This window comes from Colletotrichum lupini, chromosome 6, assembly GCF_023278565.1.
Source record: "Colletotrichum lupini chromosome 6, complete sequence".
Classification (NCBI taxonomy): domain Eukaryota; kingdom Fungi; phylum Ascomycota; class Sordariomycetes; order Glomerellales; family Glomerellaceae; genus Colletotrichum; species Colletotrichum lupini.
Window position 1 is genome coordinate 2,890,091 of NC_064679.1, and position 14,379 is coordinate 2,904,469.

A 14,379-nucleotide genomic window follows, 5' to 3' on the forward strand; every position below is an offset into this window, starting at 1 on the left:
ACCCTTCCCTGTCCAATTGTAGGGGGACCTGGCCGAAACTCTTGAACTGCATCCACAGCATCCGACAAGCTCTTTCTTTAAGGTTTAATGAGCCACAAAAAATGGGCAAGCACTGCTGGGTACCCCTGCGTCGTATCCCAACACCCCAAGCCCGTAGCTGCCGAAGACAAGAGCAAAGTGCCGGTCAGGGAAGCTAGAAAAGGTACCTCCTTCACGGGTGACTCCACACCTATGTTCAAGGTCACACCATAGCTGGGGGAAGGAGGCAAGGAGATGAGGAGAGGCGAGAGACACGGAAACCTAGAACGGTTAGCCTTTTTTTATTGAACGAGGTCACTTCACCGGGTCCCTCTCTCCAGGTTCTTCTTCCCGACTACCACGACAACCGCCCTACGCCAGACCGACTCGGTTGTGCCTGGCTCTACTCCTTCTCAGCCTTATTATGTCGTGAGACCTGCAACGTCCACGCTGCTCATACAAGTATCTGGAACCTCCAACATTCTGCCATCATGGGTATTGGCATTCTCGAGTCCAGGACTTTGGACAATGTCCCAGGTGAGTTGTCTTGCACGCGCGCCGGCCGCCCGCGTCCCCGCGCGGCTTCTTCTCAACGCTCTGCCCGCATTGTCCTCCTGTCATCCCATCGCTGACGACCGTCAAAACTCCAGGGACGACGCGCTACTTCGATGATCCAAACCGTCCCCAGACAGCGAACGATTCTCACCACGGACTGAAAGTCGACGCGAGCGGCGATGTGCCCATCATTCTGGTGAGCAGCCGATGGGATACCTTCTGCGACATAGTCTGTGAACCTCCAGCTGACAACAGGCCCACCAGGTTCCTCAACCATCCGATGACCCCAACGATCCCCTGAACTGGCCCCTTTGGAAGCGAGACCTCATCACCTTTGTTCTCTCCATGACCGCCATCTTCGCGACCGCGCTCGGCCCTATTCTCGCGGCGAATACCGTTACGATTGCCCTCCTGTTCCGTACTAGCTTCACCCGCATCGCACTTTTGACCGGATACTTCCTTCTCGGAGTTGGTGCCGCAGCCATCTTCTTTGTGCCTTCTGCCCGAGTCTGGGGCAAGCGCCATCTCTTCATTCTCGGAATATGCATCCTCGTTGCCTCTTCTGCGTGGGCGGGCTCTGTTGGCACGAGCTACAACTCGCTACTCGGTGCACGCATTGTCCAAGGTATCGGCTGTACTCCCTTCGAGACACTCGTAAATGCTGCCGTCGGTGATCTGTACTTTGTACACCAGCGCGGCTCCCGCATGGCCTTTACGAACTTGGCAGTGTTTGGCGGCGCCTTCTTCACTCCCATTGTTGTTGGCAAGATCACTCACAGCATTGGGTGGTGGTGGACGTTTTACTTGGAGGCCATCTTTTGCGCCGTGTGCCTTCCCGCCGTCTTCTTCCTTTGCCCTGAGACAGCCTACCGTCGGGACATTGCGCTCAACACGGATATGGTTGCTGACTCTATCGAACTCACTGACAACAAGGCATCTTATGTTGGCGGCCCGGGCAGCAGGTCCAGCGACCACGAGAAGCTGAACCCTACGTCAGCGCCCTATGGATCAGGCCTGGAGGCTGTCCGAGGAGCGGGAGCTCAAACTCCGAAGAAGACATTTATTCAATCGCTGGCTTTATTTGATGGTCGCAAGACGGACGAGCACTACTGGAAACTGCTTCTTCGCCCGTTCCCGCTCATCGCTCAGCCCGCCTTTCTGTGGGGATGTCTGATTCAAGGCACCATGATTGGTTGGACAGTCTTCATCGGTGTCATTGTTGCTGCCCTCTTCCTGGGGCCTCCTTACTACTGGAATGAGGTATACGCTGGATACGCCTACGTTGGTGCTTTCGTGGGAGCGCTCGTTGGCTTCATCATTGCTGGCGCTTTCTCCGACTGGAGTGCCAAGTTCTTGACTCGTCGCAACAATGGCATCTACGAACCCGAATTCCGTATTGTCATGGTTCTGCCCATGTTCATTATTGGTTCTATTGGCCTCTACGGGTTCGGCGTCACATCTGCTGGGCTTTCAGCCAGGGAATACCACTACAGCATCCCGCTCGTATTCTTCGGCTTCGAGGTTGCTGGTATGGTCATCGGGGCTGTGGCCAGCTCTCTATACATCGTCGATGCCTACCGCGACCTGGCCATCGAAGGCTTCACTATCATGATCATTTTCAAGAACATCTTCAGCTTTGGTCTTACATTCAGTGCCTATGATTGGATCATCGGGGGTGGTATCAAGCCTACAATGATGGCCATTGCCAGTATTCAGGTTGTTGTTTGTGCCACGAGTATACCAATGTGTAAGTCGCCGATTAGTCACGCCGTACGAAACAGAGAGCTAATTACTTGTAGATTTCTATGGCAAACGCATCCGCGCTTACTTCCATCAACATGATCTACTGAAGTTGACTGGGTTGCGCTGAGCAACCAGTTTGTTCTTTTCCTTGTTCGATTTGATGTCCGATCTAGAGAAAGACATTTGCCCCCTTGCCTCCAAGCACACGCCCAAAAAAGCCTGAGTGCGTTTCCACGCTCACGTGCGGGCCGTGGGTGAGCCATTGGGCGCCCGCATATACCCTACATCTACCATACTCCATAGTACCATATAGTAATGCCTAGTTCCGTATAACAACCCAGGAGGCCTCCCGATGATTGTACGTAAGCACCAGAAAGAGTGCAGAGAGTTAATATTCTCACCGTTTTTTCCCGTTTTGCCGCTGGCTTATTTTGGTCTTGCTTCCGACGCTATGACAGAAGGCCCGATCTTCCGTGCATCTCGGGAGGGGCATCTTTGGCTCCCGGCGAACAGACGCGTGCAGTTTGGCCGAGGTCGATGTCTTTTGCACGGATGTATGCCCGCCTCCGCGTTGTAGATTGGGGTGCTTTGTGATGCCCGCTTCCAGAGTTCGGTCGGTGCTGGGTGTAAGGGAGGGTATCACGATCTCTTGGGAGATAATTTGTACGCGCTGGCTTGGAGCAAAGTAGAGAGAGACATGGGTTCTTGATGCATTCTCAACGTTCATTCCTCAGTTTCATACTTTCATGGTGCTCAAAAGATGTATATATATGTATGTGTGTGCTATGCTATGCTACCTACGCCCATGCTATTCGTGCTCGTGTCCCAGATATCTCTCTCCGTGGCCGCCTGGAGGCGATGCCTTTACATGGAAACAATACTAATGAACTATTTCCAACGTTCCCTTCAGTAACATAGGATTGCAGCAAAAAAATTTAGTATGCGTATTTGGTAGGGGGGTATATGTCAAACATATCGTAGATGGTTTTTCTTTCATATAGCAAAACAACATTTTCTCAAACAAGAATCAAAACATACGTGGTGTTCCCATCCGACAAAAGGGGGTTGGAAGAGAGAGAAAATAAGAAAATTGCACAACGCTTCGCTGACATCCATTCATACACATCATTTTGTCGTAGTTTTCGCCCTCTCACTCTCTTCTCTCTTTGTGTGTGTCGTGCGTGTCTCTTCAACCGGTCAGCTTTCTCCACCAGCTACTCCGCGGCGTAGCCGTCGCATCGGAAAACATGGCCTGCCGACGCCGCTCGTCGCTCCCCTCGGAGCCGCCGCCGCCTCCGGCACCCCCGCTACCGCCGTACGTCCGACGCTCACGCTCTTCGCGCCGGGCTCTGCGGCGGCGATCATCGGCCTCGTCGGCGGTGCCGTCCTCGTACCTGGCCCTGCGACGGCGCTCGCGCCGCTCACGACGTGCCTCATCTTCGGTCTGGGGCACGGCGTCAGTCTGCTGTCCGCCATCGTCCGGAGGCGGGCCGGCGTCGGTGTGCTCCTTGACCCACGATGACGTTCCGGAGTGGGGCCACGCCGGCTTGGACTCCTCGTTGCGTCTGTACCGGTGTCGCGAGGAGTGCACGCCTTCGTCCCCGGACTCCCGGGTTCGCCGGCTGGAGCGGTGGTGATACATCTCTTCCGCGTCGGTGCCTTCGGCCGCGGCACGCGCAGCACGCCTGGCTTCCTTCCTGGCTCTGCGGGCTTCTTCGTCCATCGGCGGTGGCGGCGGCGCCGCTTCGCGATCGCGAGCCTCGCGGGCTCGTCGGCGTTCTTCCCGAGCTGCGCGTCTAGCATCTGCGTCAGCCTCCGCTGCCGCGGCGGCCTCGCGCTGCTTCCGTGCTCTTCGCCGTTCGGCACGCTCAGCCTCCCTATCTTCGGCCATTCTCCGTTCCTCTTCCTCGCGTTGGTCACGGTGCCCGCGAGAGCGAGCCGCACGCCGCTCTGCACGTCTGAGCTCTTTCTCCTGCTGCTTGCGCGCTTCGGCATCCTCTTCGTCTCTCCTACGGTGGCGCTCGCGCCGAGCTTCTTCTTTGGCGGCGCGGCGTGCCTCTTCGGGGTCCGGCTCGACGACCTCGGCCTCGGCCGCCTCAGCATTTCTGGCTGCGCGACGAGCACGGCGAGCAGCGCGGCGAGCCTCTTGGTCCATGTCGGTCATCGCTGCGGGGTCAGCTTCGTCTGCATCGGCATGGGATCGTTGACGGCGTTCGCGCCTGGTGTCATCATCGGTCGCATAGGTGTGTCGCCTTCGCAACGGGTCCGGACGCTCCGTCTTGGGTGTTCTGAGGCCACTGAAGAGGCCTCCTAGACCCTTCTTCGCACTCGAGCTGGATCGTTTCATCGGTGGTGGCTCGGAAGGGCCATCGGGGTCCACCATGACAAGGTCATCGTCTTTAGCATATCTAGATCGTCGACGTGATGACTTGGGAGGGCTGCCGTCCTCGCCGTCACCATTGGCGCCGACCATGACAATGTCTTCGTCCACAATATGATCGCGCTTGCGGCGCCTGCTGCTGGACTTGTCGACTCCAAGCACTTTGGCGGCTTTGGAGGACATGGGAGGTGGAGGGGCTTCCTCGGGAGGTGGCGACACCAACCCGCTCGCGTCGACTGAATGACGACGGGACGGTCTGTGTCGCCGGTCCCGGGTGGATGTCGTCCGGGAAATGGGCGGGGTGCTGAACATCGACATGAGTTTCGGCCGTGCTGGTGTCTCAACGTCTCTATCGGCACGGTCGCCCTTGCCGGAGCTTGAACCCTTGGAGGAAGTCTTGACTTTTTCCTCGTCGCCGTAAGCGTGTTTCTTTTCGCGTCTTTCGGATTTTGACTTGGATTTCCGGTCTCTGTCGCGGTCACGATCACGTTCGCGGTCGCGATCACGATCACGATCTCTCTCCTTCTCGCGAGGTGAAGCCGACCACATACCCCACGAGGAACCTTCTCGGTTGATTTTTGCCCGGTCCTTCTTGCTCGACTTCGGCTCAGGCGGAGGTGAGATGGGCTCTTCCTCGGCGGCGGGTTCTTCCTCAGGCACAGGGTCTTCAGGAGCCTCAGGGACGGCCGGAGGCGGTGGTGGAGCTGGTGGAGGAGGGACTTCCTCGGCGAGTATGTCCCTATCTCTGTTCTTCTTACTCTTCTTTTTCTTCTTCTCCACTGGCATTTCAATCACTTCGATGATCTCGTTCTCATCCTCTTCGACGGGGAAAGCTCCAGGCGGCTCCGAAGACTTGTTCTCGTCAGCTGGTTCTTCAACGTCGACTAACGGTGGCTCCTCGACAACAGGAGGAGGCGGTGGCGGCGGAGGCGCGGATGCAGCTTCGGCAGCGCGCTTCTTCTCCTTCTTCAGTCGCTTTCTCTCTTCCTTCGACAAGACGACGGGGGGAGGAGTTGGTGGTGCGGGTTCCGGTTCCTCGGGTGGAGGGTCCTCCAGGACCGGCTCTTCTGGTGCTGGCTCCTCGGGAACAGGTTCCTCCTCAACGGGCTCAGGTTCGTCTTCTGGCGGCGGGATCGGTTCAAAAGCTTTTAATCTGTCAGTAATCTTGCTTCCTTTGCCCTTTCGAGCCGTAGACGGTTGCATCCAGGACAGGGCATCGTTGTTTGTGGCGGATGATGTAGTCGTGTCATTCCAACCGAGATTCGCACCTTCTAGACCTATGCGGAGATGAGTCAGCAGTGTAATCTCAGGTGACGCCTATTGAGGCGTCTCATTTCCAATAGGCTTGGTGAGACTTGGTGGTGTGGTGGTGTGAAGGGAGATTGGCTGCGAGCCTGAGGCCACATACCTTTCTTCGACTTCTTAGTGCCAACGCCCCAGAAACTGAAGGCATCGTTGGATGGCTTTACTTCCGGCGCCGGGGGTGGTGGAGGAGGAGCAGCTTCCTCAGGCTCGGGATCGGCCAGGAGCTCCTCGATTTGGTCCTCGGTCAGCTCAATGTCGGCCAGCTCGTCCTCATTATCGACGTCCTCGACTGGTGCCGGCTCCGGCTCCTCTTCCTTCTCCTTCTCCTTGTCCTTGCTTTTCTTGTCCTTCTTGTCCTTCTTGTCCTTCTTTTCCTTCTCTTTCTCCTTCTCCTTCTCTTTCTCCTTTTCTTTCTCCTTGTCTTTCTTCGACTTAGACTTGGACTCCTTCTCCGACTTGGAGCTTTTCTTCGCTTTCTTCTCCGCTGCTTCAGCTTCGTCCTCGGCTTCCTTGGCAGCAGCTTCTTCGGCTTCCTTGGCGAGTCGCTCTTCCTCTTCGATGCGAGCGGCTTCTTCAGCTTCGGCGGCGGCGGCGGCTTCGGCATCCGCAGCAGCTTGGGATGCGGCAGCGCGCTCGTCGATCGATGCCTTGAGCGTGTCGTAAACACCCTGGTCCTTCTTGGTCAACTTGCCCTTCTTGAGCTTCTTGGCCTCCAAGGCAGCGAACTGCTCCTCCTCGTCCGCAATCCTTGCAGCCTCCTCTTCCTCGATTCGTGCCTTCTCGGCCGCCTCAGCCGCCTCCGCTGCCGCGGCCTCCTCTGCTTCTTGTGCAAGGCGTTCTTCCTCTTCCTTGGCAGCGGCCTCAGCAGCGGCGGCGGCAGCCTCCTCTTCCTCTTTGGCTAACCGCGCTGCCTCTTCCTTTTCAGCCTTCTTCTTTTCTTTCTCGAGCTTCTTGAGCTCCTTCTCGCTCAGCTTGGGCTCTTTCTTGGACTTCTCCTTTTCCTTATCTTTATCCTTATCCTTGGACTTAGACTTGGAAGAGGTCATGTCGCCCCAAAAGCTGGATTTCTCTTTCTCAGGTTCTGCTTCTGCTACAGGCTCAGCCATGTCCAATGAGGGAGGGGTGGGAGCTTCCGGTGGAGGGTCGGCGAGTATGTCCTTACGGTTCTTAGACTTCTTCTTGGAGGATCCCCAGCCGGCCCAGTCATCGTCGTCTTTGGTCTCCTCGACGGAATCCGGTTGTACGGAATCCACGTTGGGCTCCTCGTCCACGACTTCAATGGGCTCGTTCTTGGATTTATCCTTCTTCTTCTTGGAGGACGAGGTTCCCCAGATGTCATCTGTGGGCTCCTCGATTGCATCGGGCTTCATAGAAGCACCTTCGTCGGTGTCGGCTCCCTTTTTCTTCTTGTCTTTCTTACCGCCGATGTTCCATGAGCTGAAGAAGCCGCCGCCATCCAGGGGGTCGGCAATATCTGGCACGGCAGGAGGGGCTTCCTCGGCAGGGGTAGGCTCGTCCTCTCCGCCAAACTCAACCAAGGCCATGGCATCTTTCTTCTTCTTCTTCTTGTCCGACTTGCTCAAGCCGGCCCATTCATCCTCTTCGACCACTTCAGCCTTCGGTTCCTCGGCTTCCTTATCGGCCTCCTTGCTTTTCTTCTTCTTTTCCTTCTCCTTATCTTTGTCCTTCTCCTTCTCTTTCTCTTTCTCCTTCTCCTTCTCCTTCTCCTTCTCCTTCTCCTTCTCCTTCTCCTTCTCCTTCTCCTTCTCCTTCTCCTTCTCCTTCTCCTTCTCCTTCTCCTTCTCCTTCTCCTTCTCCTTCTCCTTCTCCTTCTCCTTCTCCTTCTCCTTCTCCTTCTCCTTCTCCTTCTCCTTCTCCTTCTCCTTCTCCTTCTCCTTCTCCTTCTCCTTCTCCTTCTCCTTCTCCTTCTCCTTCTCCTTCTCCTTCTCCTTCTCCTTATCTTTCTTAGAGGAAAGGCCCCAGATGCCCCAAGAGTCGTCTTTGGACTTTTCAGCTTCGGCCTCCTTCTTCTTCTTTTTGTCCTTCTTCGAACTAGTAGCAGCGGCCCAGAAGTCGTCGTCATCCTTCTTTTCAGGTTCCGGCTCCGCTTCCTCGGCTGGGGGATCAGGCGCCGGTTCTGGTACAATCTCGGGTTCGGGTTCGGGGTCCGCCAATTTGCCCTTCTTCTTCTTTTTGTCCTTCTTGGAAAGGCCGAAGCTTGCCCAGTCGTCGTCCGCTGGTGGTTCTGGCTCTGGATCAGCAGCAGGAGGCTCGGGCGCAGGTTCAGGAATGGGTTCCGGCTCGGGATCGGCAGTCTTGCTCTTCTTCTTCTTCTTGTCCTTTTTGGATCCTGTCAAAGTGGCCCAAAAGTCATCTTCTGCTGGCTTCTCCGGTTCAGGCTCTGGCTCCGGTACTGGCTCCGGCTCGGGTTCAGGTTCCGGTTCCTTGGGGGGTTCAGGTTCGGCAAGAAGGCCCTTCTTCTTTTTCTTGTCCTTTTTGGATGTCACGGTACCAAAGCCCCATGGGTCGTCCTTTTTCTCTGGCTCAGGCTCTGGTTCAGGGGCTGGAGGGGGTGGAGGAGGAACCGGTTCGGGCTCTGGTTCAGCTTTGCCCTTCTTCTTCTTCTTGCTGGTTTTAGTTGATACACCCCATCCAAAGTCGTCCGCAGCTGCTGCTTTGGCGGCTTCCGCTGCTTTCGCCGCCTCTTCGGCTTCTGCTGCTTCTTTGGCGGCTTGCTCTTCGGCCTCTTTTGCTAGTCGTTCCTCCTCTTCCTTTCGGGCAGCCTCTTCCGCTTCGGCGGCGGCGGCGGCCTCGGCGGCTTTAGCAGCTTCGGCCTCGGCAGCAGCGGCGGCGGCAGCCATCTCCTTCTTCTTTTTCTTCTTCTGTGAATTGGTCAAGCCTGCGAAAGGATCAACGGGCTCTGGCTCGGGTTCTGGCGGCGGGGTGGGTTCTGGCGGCGGGGTGGGTTCCGGCTCTGGTTCTACCACCGGGGGAGGTTCAGGTTCAAGTTCGACTAGACCTTTCTTCTTCTTCTTCCCCGATGATGTTCCCCAACTCCAAGGATCCTCGTTAGAGGCTGGCGGATCGGGCGCCGGCTCAGGGATTGGTTCAGGGGCCGGCTCGTCCTTGTTCTTCTTCTTCTTACCAAGTCCCCAGGTATCCCACAGGTCGTCTTTCGGCTCCTCTTTGGGAGGGTCGTCCTTCTTCCCCTTCTTGGTGGTACCGCCCCACGAACCCCATGGGTCGTCTGCAGGTGTCTCCTCCTTGGCTGGTTCAGGAGCCTTATCTTCTTCCACCGCATCCCAGATACTGGCTTTCTTCTTCTTCTTGTCTTTCTTTGTAGTCGCAGTGCCGAAACCCCACGGGTCATCTTTCTCCTCTTTCTCCTGCGGCGGGTCGGGTGCCGGTTCCGGGTCAGCTGGTGTATCGTCGCCGAACGAAAACCCCAGTGTCGTGCTTTTCTTCTTCGTTTTGCTTTTGGAGCCCCATGGATTTGAATCGGCGTCTTCCTTTGCCTCTGCCGGCGTACTTGTGGCTGCATTCTTGTTAGCGCCAGACCAATCCCATGTGTTCCCTAGTCCCGTGCCTGTTGTTGTCCAATTTGACGCTCCCAATCCCCAACCAAACCCCCCTGACTTCTTGGTCTCCGTCGAGCCGAAATTGATGTCTAGCGACCCGTTGCCGCTGCCTATGTCGTCCAGTTTTATTTCATCGAATGAATCAGGTGCCGGTTCGTCAGCCTTTTTGCCCTTCTTCTTGGATTTCGTGGTTGCGAATCCCCAGTCATCTTCCGGAGGAGGATCGTCTGCTGGTGGCGGTGTCTCTTTGTCGCCTCCATCGCCGTCGCCCGCAGCTCCGCCGTCGTTACCTGCGTCACCGCCTTGATCACCTCCATCGCCGGCGCCTTCGTCTTCCTTCTTCGCGCCATCGTCATCGTTATTGTTGTTTGCCGCCGGCGCCTTGGCTGGGGCCTTCTTGTTCTTCTTCTTCGCCGCTTGCATGAATCCTTCCTCGGAACCGAAGTCGATGAGAAAGTCGCGTGTGGGATCGCTAAATATGGCGTCGCCGTTACGTCGCTGTCGTTGTTCTGCACTTGAAGTTTGCGGTTGGGTGAAGAAGGAAAAGTCTGATGGTCGTCGACTTGCAAAACCGCCAGTGTTCGTCGGATCCATGACTTGCTCGCATGGCTCAGACGGTTCAGAGGGCGCTTCAAATCGTCGCAACCATCGCGGGCCGCATTCTGGTGCTTTCAACGGAGTTGAGATGTTGCATGTGGTTTTGAGGGTTCGTCGATGATGGGATGAAATCTAGGGATGCCAGCGGATCAGATTAGCTCAGAAGTTCATCTGAAAGGCATGTGTTAGTGGAATGGGGGGTGAGACGGCGTCATGCCCCTCACGTCCCCCCGACTCCCGTCCAAAGGCTTTCCGGACCAGCCATGGCAGCGAACGGTAAGCCGTTAGACTTGGGGACGAGCGCTGAGGCGTCCAGGCTGGAACGGCGCCGGCGCGCACAAAATTCCAGAGTAGACAGGAATTGGAGAAAACCATGACGGCAGACGAAAAAGTTTCGGGTCGTACCTGAGCATTGTGTGAAGCGGATTCCCAGGCGCGGGCGATCATGCGCAAGCGGATGCGCACATCTTCCTCAGCCCAGCCAGTTGTCGTCGATTGCTGGGTCGGCTCCCATCGATATGCGCCTTCTGCCCGCCCTGATGGGAAAAATGTGGCCACCGCGACCGCCGCCATGTTGAGAAGTTGAGCTCGTGTTGCTACAGCTTGGTGTGAGAATCATGGAAGCTAAATCGGTTCGGAGGAGCGAAACAGCTGAAGAGGGTATATCGGTGTACAGCTCGTGGTTTTCGTCGTGGTCGTCGTAATCGTAGCAGTCGTTGTACGCAGTGTAGCGGGAAAGCAAGCGGGTTCGTGCTGGCGAGAGGAGGGGGCGGGTCGATGAAACGAGAGTTGGACAGGACGTGACAGGAGTTCGCCTGCAGATATAAATCTCCAGACTGTGTATTCGTACGACCGAGGCGAACTGAGACAGGTGGTGCAAGTCAGTAAGGAAGAAAAGAAAAGAAAAAACCTCCAGTGACTGCTACTATGGTGGGAGATGTAACTGCGCAGGCTGGGTGGTGGGATGGTCGGCTCGGGTGTCCGCAAAAGAGACGGAGCACTTTTGCGGTACGCGGCGGCGCAAGGGACCTAGGATCTGGGGGTGGTGAAGGGTAAGGTGAATTGAGGGCAGGGAAGAAGAGGGGACCAGCGGATGGATAAGATATGGCAGGGCAGGGAGGAGGAAATACACTCGCCTGTCTCTTCTTGTTCTTCTTTTTTCTCCCGCCTTTGGCTACAGGTATGTTCCTGGTCCCCTGCTCAGAATTGCCGGAGAATTGGACGATAACGGGCCAAGTCGAAGCGATAGCAGGGATGTAGCTCTTGGTGTCACAGGCTTACAGCTTGAGAAAGTCGCCGCCGTCGCGTCTGATCGCCGGGGAAATAGACTTGGATTGAAGCTGTCCTTAGAGAGAGAGAGAGAGGTCAACCCGCCAGTTTCTTGATTGTGTTTAACCACGGCTTCCAAGCCGTTCCTATCGCCCCTTTTTCTAAGAAGATGACTCCCTCTGGAGGAGGTGAGGTTGAATTGGCCATATGCAAGAAAGGAGCAATAGGAGCGCTGGATGTGACCCGGCAAAAAAGGAGAGGAGAGTTACAAAAAAAAAATCATTTCTTACAAGCCACTTCCTTCACAGGGAGCCAATGGGTCGGCGCGTTGACGCTAGATCGTCACGGCGAAGGCGAATAGGTGGATGGATGTGGTTGCAGACCGCCAGATATCTTGCAGGAGGAAGGCAGCGTAGGCCACAGCCTGCACTTGGGATTGGTGATGCCCTTGAGGTCGTGCTTTGTTTGGGTCCGACTCGTGAGCTGAGCAAAAGTATTCCGTACTTGTTCGGAGATGCGATTCGGACGGTGGTGTGAGTAAGACGCCGTCGTCCTATTGTCGAGCCCGGGCCCGGCCAGCCAGACGTTGAGGGAATTGACTGAACGGGATGTGTTTGTTGTGAATGAATAGCCCGCTTGCCTACTCTGCAATTAGTTTACAATATGTTACCTTGATGTACGCCTTCTTCCACCGAGGGCGATTTGTCCTTCTGCTCTCTTCTTCCGCGAAATTGGTCAGAAGTTTCGGCCTGTCGTGCAACAGAGGACGACGCAAGAATAGCAGAAACAGATGGGAGAAACATGAGCGGCGGCGACCGCCTTGTATACAGGAAAGGTGTACACAAGAACTAATGCAAGACGGGAGTCAACAATCCAAATGAGGAATACAAGGGCAAAATAATAAGGTGAGTCTGCAGACAGCGAGAGACAGAGTCAGTACTCCATACTTCGTGCCTTATGTGAGGTAAAGGTAAAGCGAGGTAAAAGGTAAGGCAGGACGGAAAGAATAATTATGGATATTGATGCTGTATGCAAGTCTATGCGATCCATCCGCCCAGCCATGTCCCATCCATCATCCATCAAAACCATCCTATCAGGACCAATCCACACGCATCTTTCATCGCGTCCAGTCTCAGTCTCCCCGTGGTTGCTCCTCCGTCTCCTCCGTCTGTCTGGGTGCTGTCGCTGTTCCCGCCCCCATTTGCTCGCCGCCTTTTCTTCCCCTGGCCCGCTCCGTGGACCGTATGTGTGTGTGTGTGTGTGTGCGTGTGTTCGTGTACGTGTATGTGTGATGTACATGGCGATAGATCCCGAGCAACGGCATGGCCCATGATGGGTACCTTGGGTGCTTAGCCCAGAAGGGGGAGGAGGTGCCACGGCAAAAGCGCAGCAACCCACGCACTAAGCAGACTGTGACAGTACAAGTTCAAAGTACCTCACTCTGGAGGTCTGCAAAAAGGTGGTGATCCCTGGCAGGGTGGTCGGTTAAGAAGGGCGGCCTCGGCGCTTCATTGGCCGAGTTAGTGTGATATCAAGTGTCTCGAGACTCAGAAAGATGGCACCCCCTGCACGCCGGAGTCGTTTGACTCAATTCACACCACCTTAGCCCCTCCCTCCTCTTCAGCCTGCCGCCCAGGTGATGCCATTTCTCCAGGATGCCGTCCGCTTCGAGTGGGCATTTGGGCAGCACACTCTGACGGAGTACATGGACTCTTAGTCTTAGTACGCGCTGCGGGAGCCACGAGGGCGGACTCTAGAATGTTTAGGTAACCACGAGGTCAGCAGGTCCTGGATATCAGGTGTGTAGGTATCGTTTCCGTTCCACGTTGAACAAGCAGCGGAACCGGGGCGGACAAAGATTGAAAAGTAAGGTACGGATACCCAAGGAAGGGATTTGGATAATGAGGGGGGAAGAACCGTAGGTACCTACACAGTATTCCATAAGGTAACCGTAGAAAAGGCACCGGCTCTGAGGCAAAACGCCCTTGCCGCCACCAGCTGCGTTCTCACGTGGGATACATCGATACCTTCTACTTCCTTCCCTTACCTTACCTAACAGGCTATTACTGCCTTCCCTTCCTGATGCCGTCACTCTGCCTCTTTCTCCAAGGTACCTACTTATCTACTGTAGTAAGAGTAAGAGCTCTTGGCTTTTTCGGTGTGTCTCCGTAGAATTGCATCCCAATCTTAGCACAGGCAAGCGCAAGTATCCAAGGTATCTATGGAGCAAGCACCTTTCTAGCGCTGGAATAAGGCAATAATAATACCTGACCGGTGGTCTCGAGATTGACAAAATATCTTGGTAGTAGGTATTAAACAACTCTTTCTGGACTCGGGTTCCTTGACTAGCAGGATCCAAGGACCCTACACATACCTGCGTTGGCTCTCTTGATCCCTATTCCCTGCTACGGAAAACTCACCACCACCAGCCTTTCCCGCTTGGGTCTTCGCTGCTGCCACATGCTAGTTTCCTTCTCGAAGCTGCGGTCTTCCATGTTATTCATGATGACGCGCTGCTGTCAACCACACAACTTCAACACCACCCACCGCCCCAACGCATAGGAAAATCTCTTTCAGCTTGACTATCACAACCAATACGCAAAGTCTTGAACTGCTCAATATCCCTGTCTATCACAATTCCCGTCAGAAAAGCCCTTATCCGGTAAGACCCGGGCTCCCTCGTCTTTCCTCGGATTTGCCTCTCTCTGCACCAGTCTACCTTGCTTCTTGCTCGAATTCTCGCATCCATACGGCCTGGATGATGGTCGGAGGTTCATCGCCTAAACCGCTCAATCGCGGAGGTACATGGTCCTCCATCCACTCGTCCGCGGTTACCCATGTACCTTCAAATTAACACCAACCCCGCCAAGCAAGGGGACTATTGAGACTCGACTCCCTTACCCATTTCCCACGGCCTGCGGCAAACGGGATTGG

General features: G+C 55.5%; 5 protein-coding genes across 5 annotated transcripts; 1 reads left to right on the top strand and 4 right to left on the bottom strand.

Annotated features, from left to right (window-relative positions):
• Window positions 1-242: 242 nt before the first annotated feature.
• CLUP02_12373 (major facilitator superfamily transporter) lies at window positions 243-2,443 on the top strand (the record flags this gene model as incomplete). Its single annotated transcript, XM_049291337.1, has 4 exons — window positions 243-555; window positions 669-769; window positions 838-2,320; window positions 2,373-2,443. Coding segments are annotated over 4 exons (1,968 nt in total), but the record flags the coding sequence as incomplete, so codon positions are not given.
• Window positions 2,444-2,485: 42 nt separating this feature from the next.
• On the bottom strand, window positions 2,486-3,043 carry CLUP02_12374 (uncharacterized protein; the record flags this gene model as incomplete). Its single annotated transcript, XM_049291338.1, has 2 exons — window positions 2,486-2,597; window positions 2,718-3,043. The coding sequence occupies 2 exons, from the start codon at window positions 3,041-3,043 to the stop codon at window positions 2,486-2,488; spliced, it is 438 nt and encodes a 145-aa protein (XP_049148483.1).
• Window positions 3,044-3,505: 462 nt separating this feature from the next.
• Window positions 3,506-10,749, bottom strand: CLUP02_12375 (uncharacterized protein; the record flags this gene model as incomplete). Its single annotated transcript, XM_049291339.1, has 3 exons — window positions 3,506-5,973; window positions 6,105-10,308; window positions 10,582-10,749. The coding sequence occupies 3 exons, from the start codon at window positions 10,747-10,749 to the stop codon at window positions 3,506-3,508; spliced, it is 6,840 nt and encodes a 2,279-aa protein (XP_049148484.1).
• A 23-nt stretch (window positions 10,750-10,772) lies between these two features.
• Window positions 10,773-11,373, bottom strand: CLUP02_12376 (uncharacterized protein; the record flags this gene model as incomplete). Its single annotated transcript, XM_049291340.1, has 2 exons — window positions 10,773-11,038; window positions 11,313-11,373. Coding segments are annotated over 2 exons (327 nt in total), but the record flags the coding sequence as incomplete, so codon positions are not given.
• Window positions 11,374-13,683: 2,310 nt separating this feature from the next.
• On the bottom strand, window positions 13,684-14,262 carry CLUP02_12377 (uncharacterized protein; the record flags this gene model as incomplete). The annotated part of the gene is made up of 4 exons (XM_049291341.1): window positions 13,684-13,809; window positions 13,866-13,958; window positions 13,993-14,056; window positions 14,165-14,262. 4 exons carry the CDS (start codon window positions 14,260-14,262, stop codon window positions 13,684-13,686), a joined length of 381 nt encoding a protein of 126 aa, XP_049148486.1.
• Between the last annotated feature and the right edge of the window lie 117 nt (window positions 14,263-14,379).